Raw genomic sequence first — 17,125 nt, forward strand, 5'->3', positions numbered from 1 at the left:
TTAGATTTCTGTATTTCATTTTCAATACATTTCCCTGAATTTCTAAAAACATGTTTTCACTGTCATTATGGGGTATTGTGTGTGTGTGTGTGTGTGTGTGTGTGTGTAGGGGGGTGAGATTTTGATTTAATACATTTAGAATTCAGGCTGTAAAATGATGGTACTTAGCACTGGGATTCAGGGATATCTCTCACGGTGCGAGTTCTACAGTATCTGACAAACAAACTCCTACACTCTCTCTCTCTGTGTGGGTTAGTGGTGTATAGTTCAGGGGGTGATGTGCGAACCGTTGTGCTCTGAAGAGGTGTCTGCCCGGTAGACAAGTCATGCCAGCAGTGTAGTCAGTGCCTGGGAATGTCAGCCTCAGCCTGCCTCTGTTATTCTATCTGCGTCTCAAATGGCATCCTATTCCCTTTTACGCTACCCTTTGACAATGCGCTCTGGTGAAAAGTAGTGCACTATATAGGGAATAGGGTGCCGTTTTGAGACGCACGCTGTCATTGGACAGGAATTCAGCAGCGCTGCTGGTGACGGGGCTGGCCTGTCAGTTAGGACTATGTCACGCTGGTCTGCCGAGCGTGGACAGACTGATAATGCTGCCATTGACTGGGCCTTAGCCCTCCCCCTCTCTTCCCCTCTCTCTTCACCGTGCGTGCCATGCATATAAAAGGTATTTTACACCCAGCTGTGGCTTACCAGCTGTTTAAATGGGGAGAAGGAGGCAGATATAATTGTTTGGGTTGGAGGGAGGGGGTGGGCTATGCCATGTCATGTATGTTACCGGCTGGTGTTTTTGAACGCGCGTTAGCTACTTTTTTTTTTATCTTTTAGAAGGGTTTGGTCGGGGGATTCCATCTTTGTTTGCTAGAATGTTCTTTAATCATTCACAACATCTCAGCTCTCGTCTCACAACAATCTACTCTTCATTCATACCTTCTGACTGACTGCTTCGCAACATCACAGCTGGAATGATAATGGCCAGCTCTCTCATTCCCAACATTTCTGTGTCTCGCTCTCTCTTTGTCTTGCTCTCTGTGTCTCGCTCTCTCTCTCTGTGTCTCGTTCTCTCTCTCTGTCTCTCTCTCTTTGTCTCGAATCTCTCTCTGTGTCTCGCAATCTCTCTCTGTGTCTCGCTCTCTCTCTCTGTGTCTCGCTCTCTCTCTGTGTCTCGCTCTCTCTCTGTGTCTCGCTCTCTCTCTGTGTCTCGCTCTCTGTGTCTCTCTCTCTGTGTCTCGCTCTCTCTCTGTGTCTCGCTCTCTCTCTGTGTCTCGCTCTCTCTGTGTCTCGCTCTCTCTCTCTCTGTGTCTCTCTCTCTCTCTCTGTGTGTCTCTCTCTCTCTCTCTCTGTGTCTCTCTCTCTCTCTCTCTGTGTCTCGCTCTCTCTGTGTGTCTCGCTCTCTCTCTCTGTCTCGCTCTCTCTGTGTGTCTCGCTCGCTCTCTCTGTGTGTCTCGCTCGCTCTCTCTGTGTGTCTCGCTCGCTCTCTCTGTGTGTCTCGCTCGCTCTCTCTGTGTGTCTCGCTCGCTCTCTCTGTGTGTCTCGCTCGCTCTCTCTGTGTGTCTCGCTCGCTCTCTCTGTGTGTCTCGCTCGCTCTCTCTGTGTGTCTCGCTCGCTCTCTCTGTGTGTCTCGCTCGCTCTCTGTGTGTCTCGCTCGCTCTCTCTGTGTGTCTCGCTCGCTCTCTCTGTGTGTCTCGCTCGCTCTCTCTGTGTGTCTCGCTCGCTCTCTCTGTGTGTCTCGCTCGCTCTCTCTGTGTGTCTCGCTCGCTCTCTCTGTGTGTCTCGCTCGCTCTCTCTGTGTGTCTCGCTCGCTCTCTCTGTGTGTCTCGCTCGCTCTCTCTGTGTGTCTCGCTCGCTCTCTCTGTGTCTCGCTCGCTCTCTCTGTGTGTCTCGCTCGCTCTCTCTGTGTGTCTCGCTCGCTCTCTCTGTGTGTCTCGCTCGCTCTCTCTGTGTGTCTCGCTCGCTCTCTCTGTGTGTCTCGCTCGCTCTCTCTGTGTGTCTCGCTCGCTCTCTCTGTGTGTCTCGCTCGCTCTCTCTGTGCGTCTCGCTCGCTCTCTCTGTGCGTCTCGCTCGCTCTCTCTGTGCGTCTCGCTCGCTCTCTCTGTGCGTCTCGCTCGCTCTCTCTGTGTCTCGCTCGCTCTCTCTCTGTGTCTCGCTCGCTCTCTCTGTGTGTCTCGCTCGCTCTCTCTGTGTGTCTCGCTCGCTCTCTCTGTGTGTCTCGCTCGCTCGCTCTCTCTGTGTGTCTCGCTCGCTCGCTCTCTCTGTGTGTCTCGCTCGCTCGCTCTCTCTGTGTGTCTCGCTCGCTCGCTCTCTCTCTCTGTGTCTCGCTCTCTCTCTCTCTCTCTGTGTGTCTCGCTCGCTCTCTCTCTCTCTCTGTGTCTCGCTCGCTCTCTCTCTCTCTCTGTGTCTCGCTCGCTCTCTCTCTCTCTCTCTCTGTGTCTCGCTCGCTCTCTCTCTCTCTCTGTGTCTCGCTCGCTCTCTCTCTCTCTCTGTGTCTCGCTCGCTCTCTCTGTCTCGCTCGCTCTCTCTGTGTCTCGCTCGCTCTCTGTGTCTCTCTCTCTCTGTGTCTCTCTCTCGCTCGCTCGCTCTCTCTCTCGCTCGCTCTCTCTCTGTGTCTCGCTCGCTCTCTCTCTGTGTCGCTCGCTCTCGCGCTCTGTGTCTCGCTCTCTCTCTCGCTCTGTCTCGCTCTCTCTCTCGCTCTCTGTGTCTCGAGCTCGCTCTGTTTCCCCCTCTCTCGCTCTGTTTCCCCCTCTCTCGCTCTGTTTCCCCCTCTCTCGCTCTGTTTCCCCCTCTCTCGCTCTGTTTCCCCCTCTCTCGCTCTGTTTCCCCCTCTCTCGCTCTGTTTCCCCCTCTCTCGCTCTGTTTCCCCCTCTCTCGCTCTGTTTCCCCCTCTCTCGCTCTGTTTCCCCCTCTCTCGCTCTGACGGCTTACGGTTGTCCAGGATTTTTTTAATATTCGGGGGCAATCCCTACTGGGGACTGATTGTGTGGCCACCGTGTCTGTCCCAAATGGGGCACCACATTCAGTATATAGTGCACTGCTTTTTCACCTGGTCTCAGGCCTATATTGGTTATAGGGTGCCATTTGGGACGAACACAGACTCCTGGAGCAGCTTTTCAGGGAGTCACATTTTTCCAAAACCATTTGAGAGTGAAATATTTCTAGGCAGAAAGCAGTGTACCGTTGGGCTTATACGAGGGCAGCGAGAGGGGAAACGTTTCACTGAAGACTGGGTCTGACCCAAGCATTTTTAGCAGCCGTTATTGCAGTTAAGTAGTTTTAACATTTTACAGAATCCTATATAATTAATTTCCTCTCCACTAAATTTTTTTGATGTCTCTGCTCTCGCAGACAAATTATGTATTTATAACAGAGTGTTATAGGCTGGTCCTGAGGGGAATTGAGGAGACACAGTCTGTTGCCGGTTCCTACAAAGTAGAGTCTGTATGCGTGTGGACCTCAAGACAGGCTAGGTCTTTTCCTAGCACTGACCAGAAGTAAGAGTTTATTACATTTCTTTAGCCAGGATAGTCCACTCATTAACAATTGCCACTGTTTTTTCCAGGGAGTCCTGACATCCATAGAATGTCTTAAACACATTGTAGCGTTGCCACAATGCGTAATATTTTGCCACGAACGCTGCAGCAGATGCAAACTCCTTCCTCCGCTATGCTTTCGTCCGTGTGAGGCTACAATATGTGGCGTTTCCTGGGGAAGCTGTAGCCTATTGCATGTTTTGAGTCTGTTTATTAAAGAATGTGAAACTGGTCCAGTTATGGCCTAAAATAAATGTGTTCATATGGGCAGAATATTGTAGCCAAGGCCTATATACATTTGTTAATATGGTTATATTGAAGGCAAAAAAGAGCCTATACTATAGCTAGGCCTATATCTAGTTTATACGATGTATTTCCGTTTTATCTAGTTTTTACACCATCTAAGACCAAAAATTCACTATAAAACATGTATTTATCAACAAAAAAAGCTTAGCAAAATACAAAAAAAATTTGGCCAAAAATAAGTAGGCCTAAAACGTTTATTTCAAATGACCTCAAAATACAAGCGTAGGCTACATGACGATGCAGCGCCGTAAAAACACGTTTTACGAACAAATCGTCCAAGAATGTGCCTACTGTTCTGGTCTCATAATGATTTTGGACTCTTCGAACGCGTTGAAATTGATAGGTGTCATGAAGAGGTGTCCAAGTAGGCTAGGTGCTAATTTTTCTCGGATGGATTTTGGAGTGTTCACAACTGCAAAGCGTAGGCAACGCTCTTCAGACAATACTCCAGCCGTTGAGTCGTGGTGTACTACTCAACCAGTGACTTCAGATCCTTCTGTTGTTTGCGGTGTGGCAGAGTTTTTTTATTTTTTTTGTCATGCCGCTGTCGTTGCAATGCCTCGATGAACTTCCAAATGGTGGGGTGGGCGGCGCTAAGATTCACCGACGGTTTGATGCCTGCCCTCCACTCCGTTGTTGGTCTTCGCCCGAGTCTTTTGCAAGACATCGTAGCGGTTCCATAATTCAGAAGATAAGAGATCGACGCCAGATCAACCATGTTATTGGCCTTGGGCATAAGAATAACAAAGCAAGACTTACCTATGGGAAACATTGGCTTTCTTCTAATATGTCTGACCTTTCTTCCCATGTTGCCTGAAAGTATGTTCGGAGCTCCTCCAGTTGACGTTCTGGTCGCTGAAGGAACCGAACTGAAAGTATGTTCGGAGCTCCTCCAGTTGACGTTCTGGTCGCTGAAGGAACCGGGTATCCAGCATAACTTGGGGAGAACCCCTTCAGTGAACGTTATGCAACCTCTGCATTCGAAAGCATCGTATTCGGTGCACTTCCAGAAGAACCGATTTGCGGTCTGTCGTTCCCGTCTGTAGGCGTAACCTTCATGCGGCAGGATATTTTTTCGAAGCACAGAGAAGATACATTTGGGTTCCGTTGCTTGTTCTGACCTCCTAAGAATGAATGCTGAGGGTAGCAGCGCAATATATTTTCTTTGCAGAAAATTTGGTTTTATTAGCATATGAACGACTAGCAATTCGATTGTTGGACTTTCGAAGCCATCCATCCAACCCATTTATTCAGATCGGCAGTTGAGAGGATAGTTTTAAAAGGTAGTCAGTTGGGCCGAGTTATTGTTCATTAGTATACATTTGCATTGTCTTAAATCTCTTAAAATAGCCAATACTCCTCTTGTGCCTACTGAAATCTTAAAGGACAATTTTAGTAAAACCATTTTTTTTTACCATATCTATTTTTGATGTAAATGCCAGGTTATAGAACAGTTGACACCTTTTTTTAGTGATTACACATGTTATTTTTTTTTTTAAACTTACCCCAAACAGTAAATCACTTCCTTATCCTCGTTGTGAAAAAATTGGTGTAGTATGGGGGCCCTGAAAAACACGAGGCTCCAAAAACACCCAAATACGTCCTTTTTTGAAACGGCGAAGCTCTTGGTATAGTCTATTAGATGTTGTACTCATGAAATTGTGTCATTCCGAACTTTTATCCGCAACGTTATATTCCATTTTGTTGCATGTGTACAACATCTAAAGACCTGCATCACGATACTGAGAGCTTGGACACAGCCTGGACACAGCCCTTAGCCGTGGTATATTGGCCGTATACCACAAGCCCCCGAGGTGCCTTATTGCCAATGTTCACTCTAAGCTGCGCCCGTGCAGCAGCCCCCGGGATAAATACCAGCCCACAGAGAGAAGCACGAGATTGAACTTCACTCAACTTTCTAGAGCAGTGGTCACCAACTGGTCGATCTCCAATGCATTCCTAATCGATCGCCAAACGTTTCTGGAAAACACCAACGATAAAGACTTGTGTTCCTATTTTTTTGTTTTAATTCGTCTCGTGCTGTTGGTGGTTGGCGCACTCGATTCAGCTGCCCTGTGCACCGGATTGGCCAACTGTTGCCGTGTTGAACCATTTCATGTGTCTGAAGGTACAAACTCTGCCTTCCCGGTGGGCCCGGAGAGCAAATCAAGTGCACTATAGGCCTACCGCTGGCCAATCGGATGGCTCAGATGACCGTGTCTGCAGTAACGTAGCAGGCATAAAAGAAAGACACAGTAAAGTTGATACTGTGAGATTTCAAAACGTTTAAAACCATGACTAGAGAGAGAGACTGTCAAACGATTTCACCAAAGAGCTGCTGTTTTTATGAGCGAGTTCATGATTAACTTCTTACTCAGCCCTGTCAACACTTTGTATTCATCACTTTTATAAGCCATAAAAATGAGCGTTCTTCCTATTTCCACTCAGCACTACAACCAGCACCTCAGCAGTAATGAATGAGTAGGAAAGTGTATCTATAGGCTTGTGTTTATTATTAGGGGCTTTCTCTGTTCATAGGAGTAACATGAATTTGTGCATGGAGGCAGAAATAATGCGGTGCGACTTGAGTTACGTCATCAGCTGAAAGACTCTGTCCCTTTTTGGTCAGTGTCAGTGGAGGAAAGAGTCCCTTTTTGGTCAGTGTCAGTGGAGGAAAGAGTCCCTTTTTGGTCAGTGTCAGTGGAGGAAAGAGTCCCTTTTTGGTCAGTGTCAGTGGAGGAAAGAGTCCCTTTTTGGTCAGTGTCAGTGGAGGAAAGGGAGAGCGGAGTGACGAGGCTGACCCTCAGTCTGCTGAGACTGACCATCAGATGCACCATCAGCCCAGTATAAGAAAAAGCAAATGATTTAAATGTATGTTCACTCAGCTGTGCTTCAAAAGTAATACAACAACAGATCTATTACCGGTGTGATCATATAGCCTACCTCCAAATGTAAAAAAAAAAAAAAATGTATGGCCTGAACAACAATGCGTTCATTGGCAGAGCAATTCAAGCAAAGCCAATATGCGGTGGTAATGTACAGTGTGTTGTAAAGTATTCATCCCCCCTCATGGCGTTTTTCCTATTTTGTTGCATTACAACCTGTAATTTAAATGGATTTTTATTTGGATTTCATCTAATGGACATATACACAAAATAGTCCAAATTGGTGAAGTGAAATGAAAAAAATAACTTGTTAAAAAAAATTCTACAAAATAAATAACGGAAAAGTGGTGCGTGCATATGTATTCACCCCCTTTGCTATGAAGCCCCTAAAATAAGATCTGGTGCAACCAATTACCTTCAGAAGTCACATAATTAGTTAAATAAAGTCCACTTGTGTACAATCTCAGTGTCACATGATCTCAGTGTATATATACACCTGTTCTGAAAGGCAAGCAGCACCATGAAGACCAAGGAGCTCTCCAAACAGGTTAGGGACAAAGTTGTGGAGAAGTACAGATCATGGTTGGGTTATTTAAAAAATATCAGAAACTTTGAACATCCCACGGAGCACCATTTTTAAATCCATTATTAAAAAATTGAAAGAATATGGCACCACAACAAACCTGCCAAGAGAGGGCCGCCCACCAAAACTCATGGACCAGGCAAGGAGGGCATTAATCAGAGAGGCAACAAAGACACTAAAGATAACCCTGAAGGAGCTGCAAAGCTCCACAGCGGAGATTTGAGTATCTGTCCATAGGACCACTTTAAGCCGTACACTCCACAGAGCTGGGCTTTATGGAAGAGTGGCCAGAAAAAAGCCATAGCTTAAAGAAAAAAATAAGCAAACACGTTTGGTGTTCGCCAAAAGGCATGTGGGAGACTCCCCAAATATATGGAAGAAGGTACTCTGGTCAGATGAGACTAAAAATGAGCTTTTTGGCCATCAAGGAAAACGCTATGTCTGGCGCAAACCCAACACCTCTCATCACCCCGAGAACACCATCCCCACAGTGAAGCATGGTGGTGGCAGCATCATGCTGTGGGGATGTTTTTCATCAGCAGGGACTTGGAAACTGGTCAGAATTGAAGGAATGATGGAATGCGCTAAATACAGGGAAATTCTTGAGGGAAACCTGTTTCAGTCTTCCAGAGATTTGAGACTGGGACAGAGGTTAACCTTCCAGCAGGACAATGACCCTAAGCATACTGCTAAAGCAACACTCGAGTGGTTTAAGGGAAACATTTAAATGTCTTGGAATGGCCAAGTCAAAGCCCAGACCTCAATCCAATTGAGAATCTATGGTATGACTTAAAGATTGCTGTACACCAGCGGAACCCATCCAACTTGAAGGAGCTGGAGCAGTTTTGCCTTGAAGAATGGGCAAAAATCCCAGTGGCTAGATGTGCCAAGCTTATAGAGACATACCCCAAGAGACTTGCAGCTGTAATTGCTGCAAAAGGTGGCTCTACAAAGTATTGACTTTGGGGGGGTGAATAGTTATGCACGGTCATGTTTTCTTTTCTTTTTGTCATTTCTTGTTTGTTTCACAATAACAAATATTTTACATCTTTCGCAAGCCGCTGTATAACAAGACAAAGCACCACTAAGAGTTGACACAATACCTCTGGTCTAAGTTATGGCCCAGCAGCACAAACAAGCCAAAGACACACACTACTTTATTTATTATACCAGATGATGTAATACACTACTTTATTTATTATACCAGATGACGTAACACACTACTTTATTTATTATACCAGATGATGTAATACACTACTTTATTTATTATACCAGATGATGTAATACACTACTTTATTTATTATACCAGATGATGTAATACACTACTTTATTTATTATACCAGATGATGTAATACACTACTTTATTTATTATACCAGATGATGTAACACACTACTTTATTTATTATACCAGATGATGTAATACACTACTTTATTTATTATACCAGATGATGTAATACACTACTTTATTTATTATACCAGATGATGTAATACACTACTTTATTTATTATACCAGATGATGTAACACACTACTTTATTTATTATACCAGATGATGTAATACACTACTTTATTTATTATACCAGATGATGTAATACACTACTTTATTTATTATACCAGATGATGTAATACACTACTTTATTTATTATACCAGATGATGTAATACACTACTTTATTTATTATACCAGATGATGTAATACACTACTTTATTTATTATACCAGATGATGTAATACACTACTTTATTTATTATACCAGATGATGTAATACACTACTTTATTTATTATACCAGATGATGTAACACACTACTTTATTTATTATACCAGATGATGTAATACACTACTTTATTTATTATACCAGATGATGTAACACACTACTTTATTTATTATACCAGATGATGTAATACACTACTTTATTTATTATACCAGATGATGTAACACACTACTTTATTTATTATACCAGATGATGTAATACACTACTTTATTTATTATACCAGATGATGTAATACACTACTTTATTTATTATACCAGATGATGTAACACACTACTTTATTTATTATACCAGATGACGTAACACAACTTTTATTGTTACACTACAATAATTTCACAAACTGGTATTTTCCCACATTGGTTTAGCTTGACCATTTTTAACTCTAAGATGTCATTTAGTCCCTCCACTGACAAGCAGTGTGTTTGATGGTGTGGAAAGCAGTGTTTTCTGTCATGAAGGGCATAGTAGGCCAGGCTAATTCAGCTGTAACACACAGGACATGCCTGGCACATTAAGCAAACTGAGTGTCTGCTTGGCTGGTCTATAGAATAGTGTGAAGCTAGGAAGCTCATTTGTGTTCCCAGTTGACTGTGTTTTTTGTTAGTGGTAGGACATAACGTGGTGCTGGATGATTCAGACAGCCATCCTTTGTCATGGATTTGACCTCCTTTTTTAACTGGTTGTGTGTGTGGGTCGCTGGCAGAATCTGTGTTAAGTCGCTCGCTGTGCTTCTGTTTGAGGCCACTGCCTGTGTGCATTAGGCCTAGGTCACTGCCTGTGTGTGTGTGAGTTTGGACTTACCCTGCGTTTCTCTCCTCCCCTCTCAGGCCCTTCTCATCTCTCTTCTCCCCCCCTCTCTCCTGTTCTCTCCTCCCCTCCCAGGCCCTTCTCATCTCACTTCTCCCCCCCCTCTCTCCTGTTCTCTCCTCCCCTCTCAGGCCCTTCTCATCTCTCTTCTCCCCCCCCTCTCTCCTGTTCTCTCCTCCCATCTCAGGCCCTTCTCATCTCTCTTCTCCCCCCCCTCTCTCCTGTTCTCTCCTCCCCTCTCAGGCCCTTCTCATCTCTCTTCTCCCCCCCCTCTCTCCTGTTCTCTCCTCCCCTCTCAGGCCCTTCTCATCTCCCCCCCCCCCCCCTCGCTCCTGTTCTACTCTCCTCATCTCAACTATTATAATGCAATTAACTCTTAGCCTGCATCCCAACCAGCCTCTGCTCTGCTCTGAGGCCTTGGCTGTTATCAGGCCCTGCAGTACAGCAGTGGGCTATAGTGGATGCGCCCCAAATGACACCCTACATTGTGTACTACTTTTGGCCACGGCACATTAGTAATGCACTATATAGGAAGTCGGGTGCCATTTGGGACTCACTCAGAGGGCTAGGGGAGGGGAGTGGAATTTGATGATTAAAAAAATAAGTTGATGTTTCTCAATGTACTTCAATGTACACCATGAGCTGCAAAAAACACTCAATTTCTTAATTCAAAGACTCAATCATGGACACTCTTACTGACAGTTGTGGCTGCTTCGCGTGATGTATTGTTGTCTCTACCTTCTTACCCTTTGTGCTGTTGTCTGCCCAATAATGTTTTGTACCATGTTTTGTGTTGCTACCATGTTGTGTTGCTACCATGTTGTTGTCATGTTGTGTTGCTGCCATGTTGTGTTGTCATGTGTTGCTGCCAAGCTAGGTGGTTGTCTTAGGTCTCTCTTTATGTAGTGTTGTGGTGTCCCTCTTTATGTAGTGTTGTGGCGTCTCTCTTTATGTAGTGTTGTGGCGTCTCTCTTTATGTAGTGTTGTGGCGTCTCTCTTTATGTAGTGTTGTGGCGTCTCTCTTTATGTAGTGTTGTGGCGTCTCTCTTTATGTAGTGTTGTGGCGTCTCTCTTTATGTAGTGTTGTGGTGTCTCTTTATGTAGTGTTGTGGTGTCTCTCTTTATGTAGTGTTGTGGCGTCTCTCTTTATGTAGTGTTGTGGTGTCTCTCTTTATGTAGTGTTGTGGCGTCTCTCTTTATGTAGTGTTGTGGTGTCTCTCTATGTAGTGTTGTGGTGTCCCTCTTTATGTAGTGTTGTGGTGTCTCTCTTTATGTAGTGTTGTGGTGTCTCTTATGTAGTGTTGTGGCGTCTCTCTTTATGTAGTGTTGTGGTGTCCCTCTTTATGTAGTGTTGTGGTGTCTCTCTTTATGTAGTGTTGTGGTGTCTCTTTATGTAGTGTTGTGGTGTCTCTCTTTATGTAGTGTTGTGGCGTCTCTCTTTATGTAGTGTTGTGGCGTCTCTCTTTATGTAGTGTTGTGGCGTCTCTCTTTATGTAGTGTTGTGGCGTCTCTTATGTAGTGTTGTGGCGTCTCTTATGTAGTGTTGTGGTGTCTCTTATGTAGTGTTGTGGTGTCTCTTATGTAGTGTTGTGGCGTCTCTCTTTATGTAGTGTTGTGGTGTCTCTCTTTATGTAGTGTTGTGGCGTCTCTCTTTATGTAGTGTTGTGGCGTCTCTCTTTATGTAGTGTTGTGGCGTCTCTTTATGTAGTGTTGTGGCGTCTCTCTTTATGTAGTGTTGTGGCGTCTCTCTTTATGTAGTGTTGTGGCGTCTCTTATGTAGTGTTGTGGCGTCTCTCTTTATGTAGTGTTGTGGTGTCTATGTAGTGTTGTGGTGTCTCTTATGTAGTGTTGTGGTGTCTCTTATGTAGTGTTGTGGCGTCTCTTATGTAGTGTTGTGGCGTCTCTCTTTATGTAGTGTTGTGGCGTCTCTCTTTATGTAGTGTTGTGGCGTCTCTCTTTATGTAGTGTTGTGGCGTCTCTCTTTATGTAGTGTTGTGGCGTCTCTTATGTAGTGTTGTGGCGTCTCTCTTTATGTAGTGTTGTGGCGTCTCTCTATGTAGTGTTGTGGCGTCTCTTATGTAGTGTTGTGGCGTCTCTTATGTAGTGTTGTGGCGTCTCTTATGTAGTGTTGTGGCGTCTCTTATGTAGTGTTGTGGTGTCTCTTATGTAGTGTTGTGGCGTCTCTCTTTATGTAGTGTTGTGGCGTCTCTCTTTATGTAGTGTTGTGGCGTCTCTTATGTAGTGTTGTGGTGTCTCTCTTTATGTAGTGTTGTGGTGTCTCTTATGTAGTGTTGTGGTGTCTCTTATGTAGTGTTGTGGTGTCTCTTTATGTAGTGTTGTGGTGTCTCTTTATGTAGTGTTGTGGTGTCTCTTTATGTAGTGTTGTGGCGTCTCTCTTTATGTAGTGTTGTGGCGTCTCTCTTTATGTAGTGTTGTGGTGTCTCTTTATGTAGTGTTGTGGCGTCTCTTATGTAGTGTTGTGGTGTCTCTCTTTATGTAGTGTTGTGGTGTCTCTTATGTAGTGTTGTGGCGTCTCTTATGTAGTGTTGTGGTGTCTCTCTTTATGTAGTGTTGTGGCGTCTCTTATGTAGTGTTGTGGTGTCTCTTATGTAGTGTTGTGGTGTCTCTTTATGTAGTGTTGTGGTGTCTCTTTATGTAGTGTTGTGGTGTCTCTTTATGTAGTGTTGTGGCGTCTCTCTTTATGTAGTGTTGTGGCGTCTCTCTTTATGTAGTGTTGTGGTGTCTCTTTATGTAGTGTTGTGGTGTCTCTCTTGTCGTGATGTGTGTTTTTGTCCTATATATATTTATTTGTTTTCTAATCCCAGCCCCCGTCACCACAGGAGGCCTTTTGGTAGGCCGTCATTGTAAATAAGAATTTGTTCTTAACTGACTTGCCTAGTTAAATACAGGGAGAGAGGGAGAGTTTTCTGGGTCTGTTAAATAAAGGGAGAGTTTTCTGGGTCTGTTAAATGAAGGGAGAATTTTCTGGGTCTGTTAAATGAAGGGAGAGAGGGAGAGTTTTCTGGGTCTGTTAAATGAGTTGCAGCATGTCTACATTTGCCTACCACTGCCCACGGAGAAGCAGAGGGGTCATGGGTAATTTATTATACTTTTTAGTGGAAGAGACCAACGGGTGGATGGCTGGAGTAGGCCTGATACCAGCAAAAGCTAGCAATAGAGTATTTAGTTGTTATACTTATCAAAAAGCTATAAACCAACAGACTAGCTAAGCCAATTGGTAAATAGTTGAGCTGATTTAGATGAGATTATGCTGCCCCCCGTGCACCAGAGGCCTGCTCCAGGTCTTTCTTCATTGGTAGGGCACATAGCCTCCCCAAAATGTCTGTGTCAAAATGATGCATTGAAACAAATCAAGGCCAATTTTCAGTCTTAGTGCTAAAGGGCCTACCGCTCCGCCTGTGCAAAGGTAGATATGGGTGAAACGCTGCCAGCCAGGCACACAGCAGTTTATCCATGGATGAATATACAGACACTGACATATATACAACCTTAGTGAGAAGTAGTTAGACTGGCTGCTTTAAGAATACGTCATGAACTAGGCAGGCAGCCACACATCTGATGCCAATGGTCTGATTAAACAGCACACTGATTCACACACACACACACACACCATTTTGATGTCATGGATGGTCAGCCTGAGATTGGCTGAGTTTCCCCAGTTCCTATCCCTCAGATCTTAACCAAAACAAGTGGCGGGGTGCCTGTTTTGTTGTCTGAATCCCAGATTGCTTCTTTAACATGTGTATTCAGTATTTGTAGCCTGTGTGAATCAAATGCCAAACCCTGGTGTGACTAACACCGAGCTCCAACCCACTGAGCCAATGGAATAGCTTCTTCACTCTGCCCTGAGATGCTCTCTGCAGTTTATATGTTAATGAATGCATCGAATTAACATGAAATGTCAGCGCTCCTCTTTCTCCCCTCTCTCTCTGACAGGTTTACTCCGTGTGACCCCTAATGCGTCTTCACTGTAACAGGGCAGTGTGCTAAATGGCACCCTATTCCCTTTATAGTGCTCTACTGTTGACCAAGGCCCTGTGGGTTGTTCTGGCTCGGACAATGGTTACTTATATAGGGAATAGGGTGTCATTTGGGACGAACCCTTTAACATGTCTTAACTGTCAAATGTCTCTCTTTTCTCTCTCTCTCTCTTTCTCTCTCTCTCCGTCTCTCTCTCTTTCTCTCTCTTTCTCTCTCTCCGTCTCTCTCTTTCTCTCTTTCTCTCTTTCTCTCTTTCTCTCTTTCTGTCTCGCTCGCTCTCTCTGTCTCTGTCTCTGTCTCTGTCTCTGTCTCTGTCTCTGTCTCTGTCTCTGTCTCTGTCTCTGTCTCTGTCTCTGTCTCTGTCTCTGTCTCTCTGTCTCTGTCTGTCTCTCTCTGTATCTGTCTGTCTCTGTCTGTCTCTCTCAGGTGAATCCATGAAGCAGGCATCAGGAGAGTTTGCAGAGGACCCGTGTTCCTCGGTCAAGAGGGGTAACATGGTCCGCGCCGCCAGGGCCCTCCTCTCTGCTGTCACTCACCTGCTGGTGCTGGCCGACATGTCTGACGTCTACAAGCTGCTGCTGCAACTCAAACTGGTGAGACACACACACACACACACACACACACACACACACACACACACACACACACACACACACACAGACACACACACACACACACACACACACACACACACACACACACACACACACACACACACACACAGAGTAACGCACACACACACAGACACACACAGAGTAACGCACACACACACAGACACACACACACACACACACACACACACAGACACACACACAGACACACACACACACACACACACACACACACACACACACACACAACACACACACACACACACACACACACACACACACACACACACACACACACACACACACACACACACACACACAGACACACACACACACACACAGACACACACACACACACACACACACACACACACACACACACACACACACACAGACACAACACACACACACACCACACACACACACACACACACACACACACACACACACACACACACACACACAGACACACACACACACAGACACACACACACACACACACACACACACACACAGACACACACACACACACACACACACACACACACACACACACACACACACACACACACACACACACAGACACACACACACACACACACACACACACACACACACACACACCACACACACACACACACAGACACACACACACACACACACACACACACAGACACACACACACACACACACAGACACACACACACACACACAGACACACACACACACACACAGACACACACACACACACACACACACACAGACACACACACACACACACACACACACACAGACACACACGGAGTAACGCCCACATGGAGAGAGACACACACACACACACACACACACACACACACACACACACACACACACACACACACACACACACACACACACACACACACACACACGGAGTAACGCCCACATGGAGAGAGACGCACACATAGATGCACACGGTGAGAGACTGAACCATTGTTAACTTGCAGCTCAGTCTTCATCTCTCTGGCTTGGAGTTCCATCTCGAGGTAGCTGGTCATGCACCTTGCACTGTAGACAGGATGGAGGAGCCAATATGACTGAACTTCCATATAGCTGAAGGAAAACTATTTAGCTAGCTTATGAACAACTTAAATGTTCAATTCTTTATTCCTTCGCGAAAGAAAGAAATATAAATCATGACCTTTTTAAAATAAGGTTTTAAAAGAAAGCAACACAAGTCTAGTTATTCAGCCATTTTTGTAGGTAAATAGTTTGCTTGACTCAAACTTCCGTTCTGGTGTCTTCGCTAAAGGCCTACATTTCAAACAAGGTCTTCTGTGTTTGTCGATCTCTTCACCTGTACTTCAGTTGTTTATTGCTTTGAAAATGTAACTAAATCCTGACCTTAAACAAGGAGGCCACACACCTCCAGTCAACCGAGACGACCTTGCTGTTTATCATCTATCACAGCCTTAGTCCCAAATGGCTTCCCATTCTCTATTTAGTACACTACTTTTGACCAGGGCCTATAGGGGAATAGGGTGCCATTTGGGATGCGGACTTCAGAACACTATCTCTGTCAGTGAGTAACCTGTTCTGATGTAATTACACCGACACAGCCAGACGGTGAGGTCTTTGTGTCAAACAACGTCAACAATGAAGTGGAGTCACTTTTTTTTACAGCCAGGTTCTAAAATGGCCGACATCTGTCATTCTTCAAGCTCAGACAGGACAGCAGGTTGAAAAGGAAATGACTAGGGCCTCTATGGACTTCCGGGTGTAGATCTAGGATCTGTTTTGCCTTTTTAAAATCATAATATTATATGGTCAGCTAGATCTGCACTCATACTCTGAGGCCGCTACAGACATGCTATGATTAACTTGTGAAACCAAGCAGAAAGAGATTTGCTAGAAAAGCACTAGGTTCTACTCTTGATGTTAGAAAGCCTCCACAGCTATGTGTGATATGGCCTCGTGGGCTCGGCCCCACCCTGTGTTCTAGTTGGTTATTTTAAAAACGTTCCCATACTGGCTCTTAACATTGAGTTTTTCCACTTTACCTTATCTTATCATGGCTCTGTTTATAGCCCACCACTTCACTGGGTTAGTGCCTTCCAGATATTTGCACTGTGTCCCAAATGGCAACGCGTTCCCTATGTAGTGCCTATTCCACATGGGCCCTGGTCAAAATAAGTGCACTATATAGGGAATAGGGTGCCGTTTAAGACACATCCGGACTGAGGCAGTGCTCTTGCTGTAACTGAGGCTCTGAGCTCTTCTCTCGGGTAGCAGCGAAGTCAGAGACACTGGCCACCCTGTGGCGTCGTGTTGGTGTCCGAGAGAGACGAGGCCCTGGCACGCTCTAGACACTGGCCACCCTGTGGCGTCGTGTTGGTGTCCGAGAGAGACGAGGCCCTGGCACGCTCTGGACACTGGCCACCCTGTGGGGTCGTGTTGGTGTCCGAGAGAGACGAGGCCCTGGCACGCTCTGGACACTGGCCACCCTGTGGCGTCGTGTTGGTGTCCGAGAGAGACGAGGCCCTGGTGGCGTCGTGTTGGTGTTGCCAGCCTGCCAGCCAACTGCAGGAGACTGAGATGATGGCTCTTTCTGCATTCCAGATAGTGTGTGGCCCAAATGGCACCCTATTCCCTATGAAGT

At 45.4% G+C, this 17,125-nt stretch overlaps 1 protein-coding gene across 1 annotated transcript in view; it reads left to right on the top strand.

The window, feature by feature from the left end:
• The window catches only part of LOC311107277 (catenin alpha-1-like), a 208,471-nt gene that overhangs the window by 16,507 nt on the left and 174,839 nt on the right, over window positions 1-17,125 (top strand). Inside the window, exon 4 of the mRNA XM_084149757.1 lies at window positions 14,303-14,476. Coding sequence (XP_084005883.1) covers window positions 14,303-14,476 — 174 coding nt within the window. The remainder of the gene's footprint in view (window positions 1-14,302; window positions 14,477-17,125) is intronic.

This window comes from Coregonus lavaretus, assembly GCF_964263955.1.
Source record: "Coregonus lavaretus genome assembly, chromosome: 32".
NCBI classification, from domain to species: Eukaryota; Metazoa; Chordata; class Actinopteri; order Salmoniformes; family Salmonidae; genus Coregonus; species Coregonus lavaretus.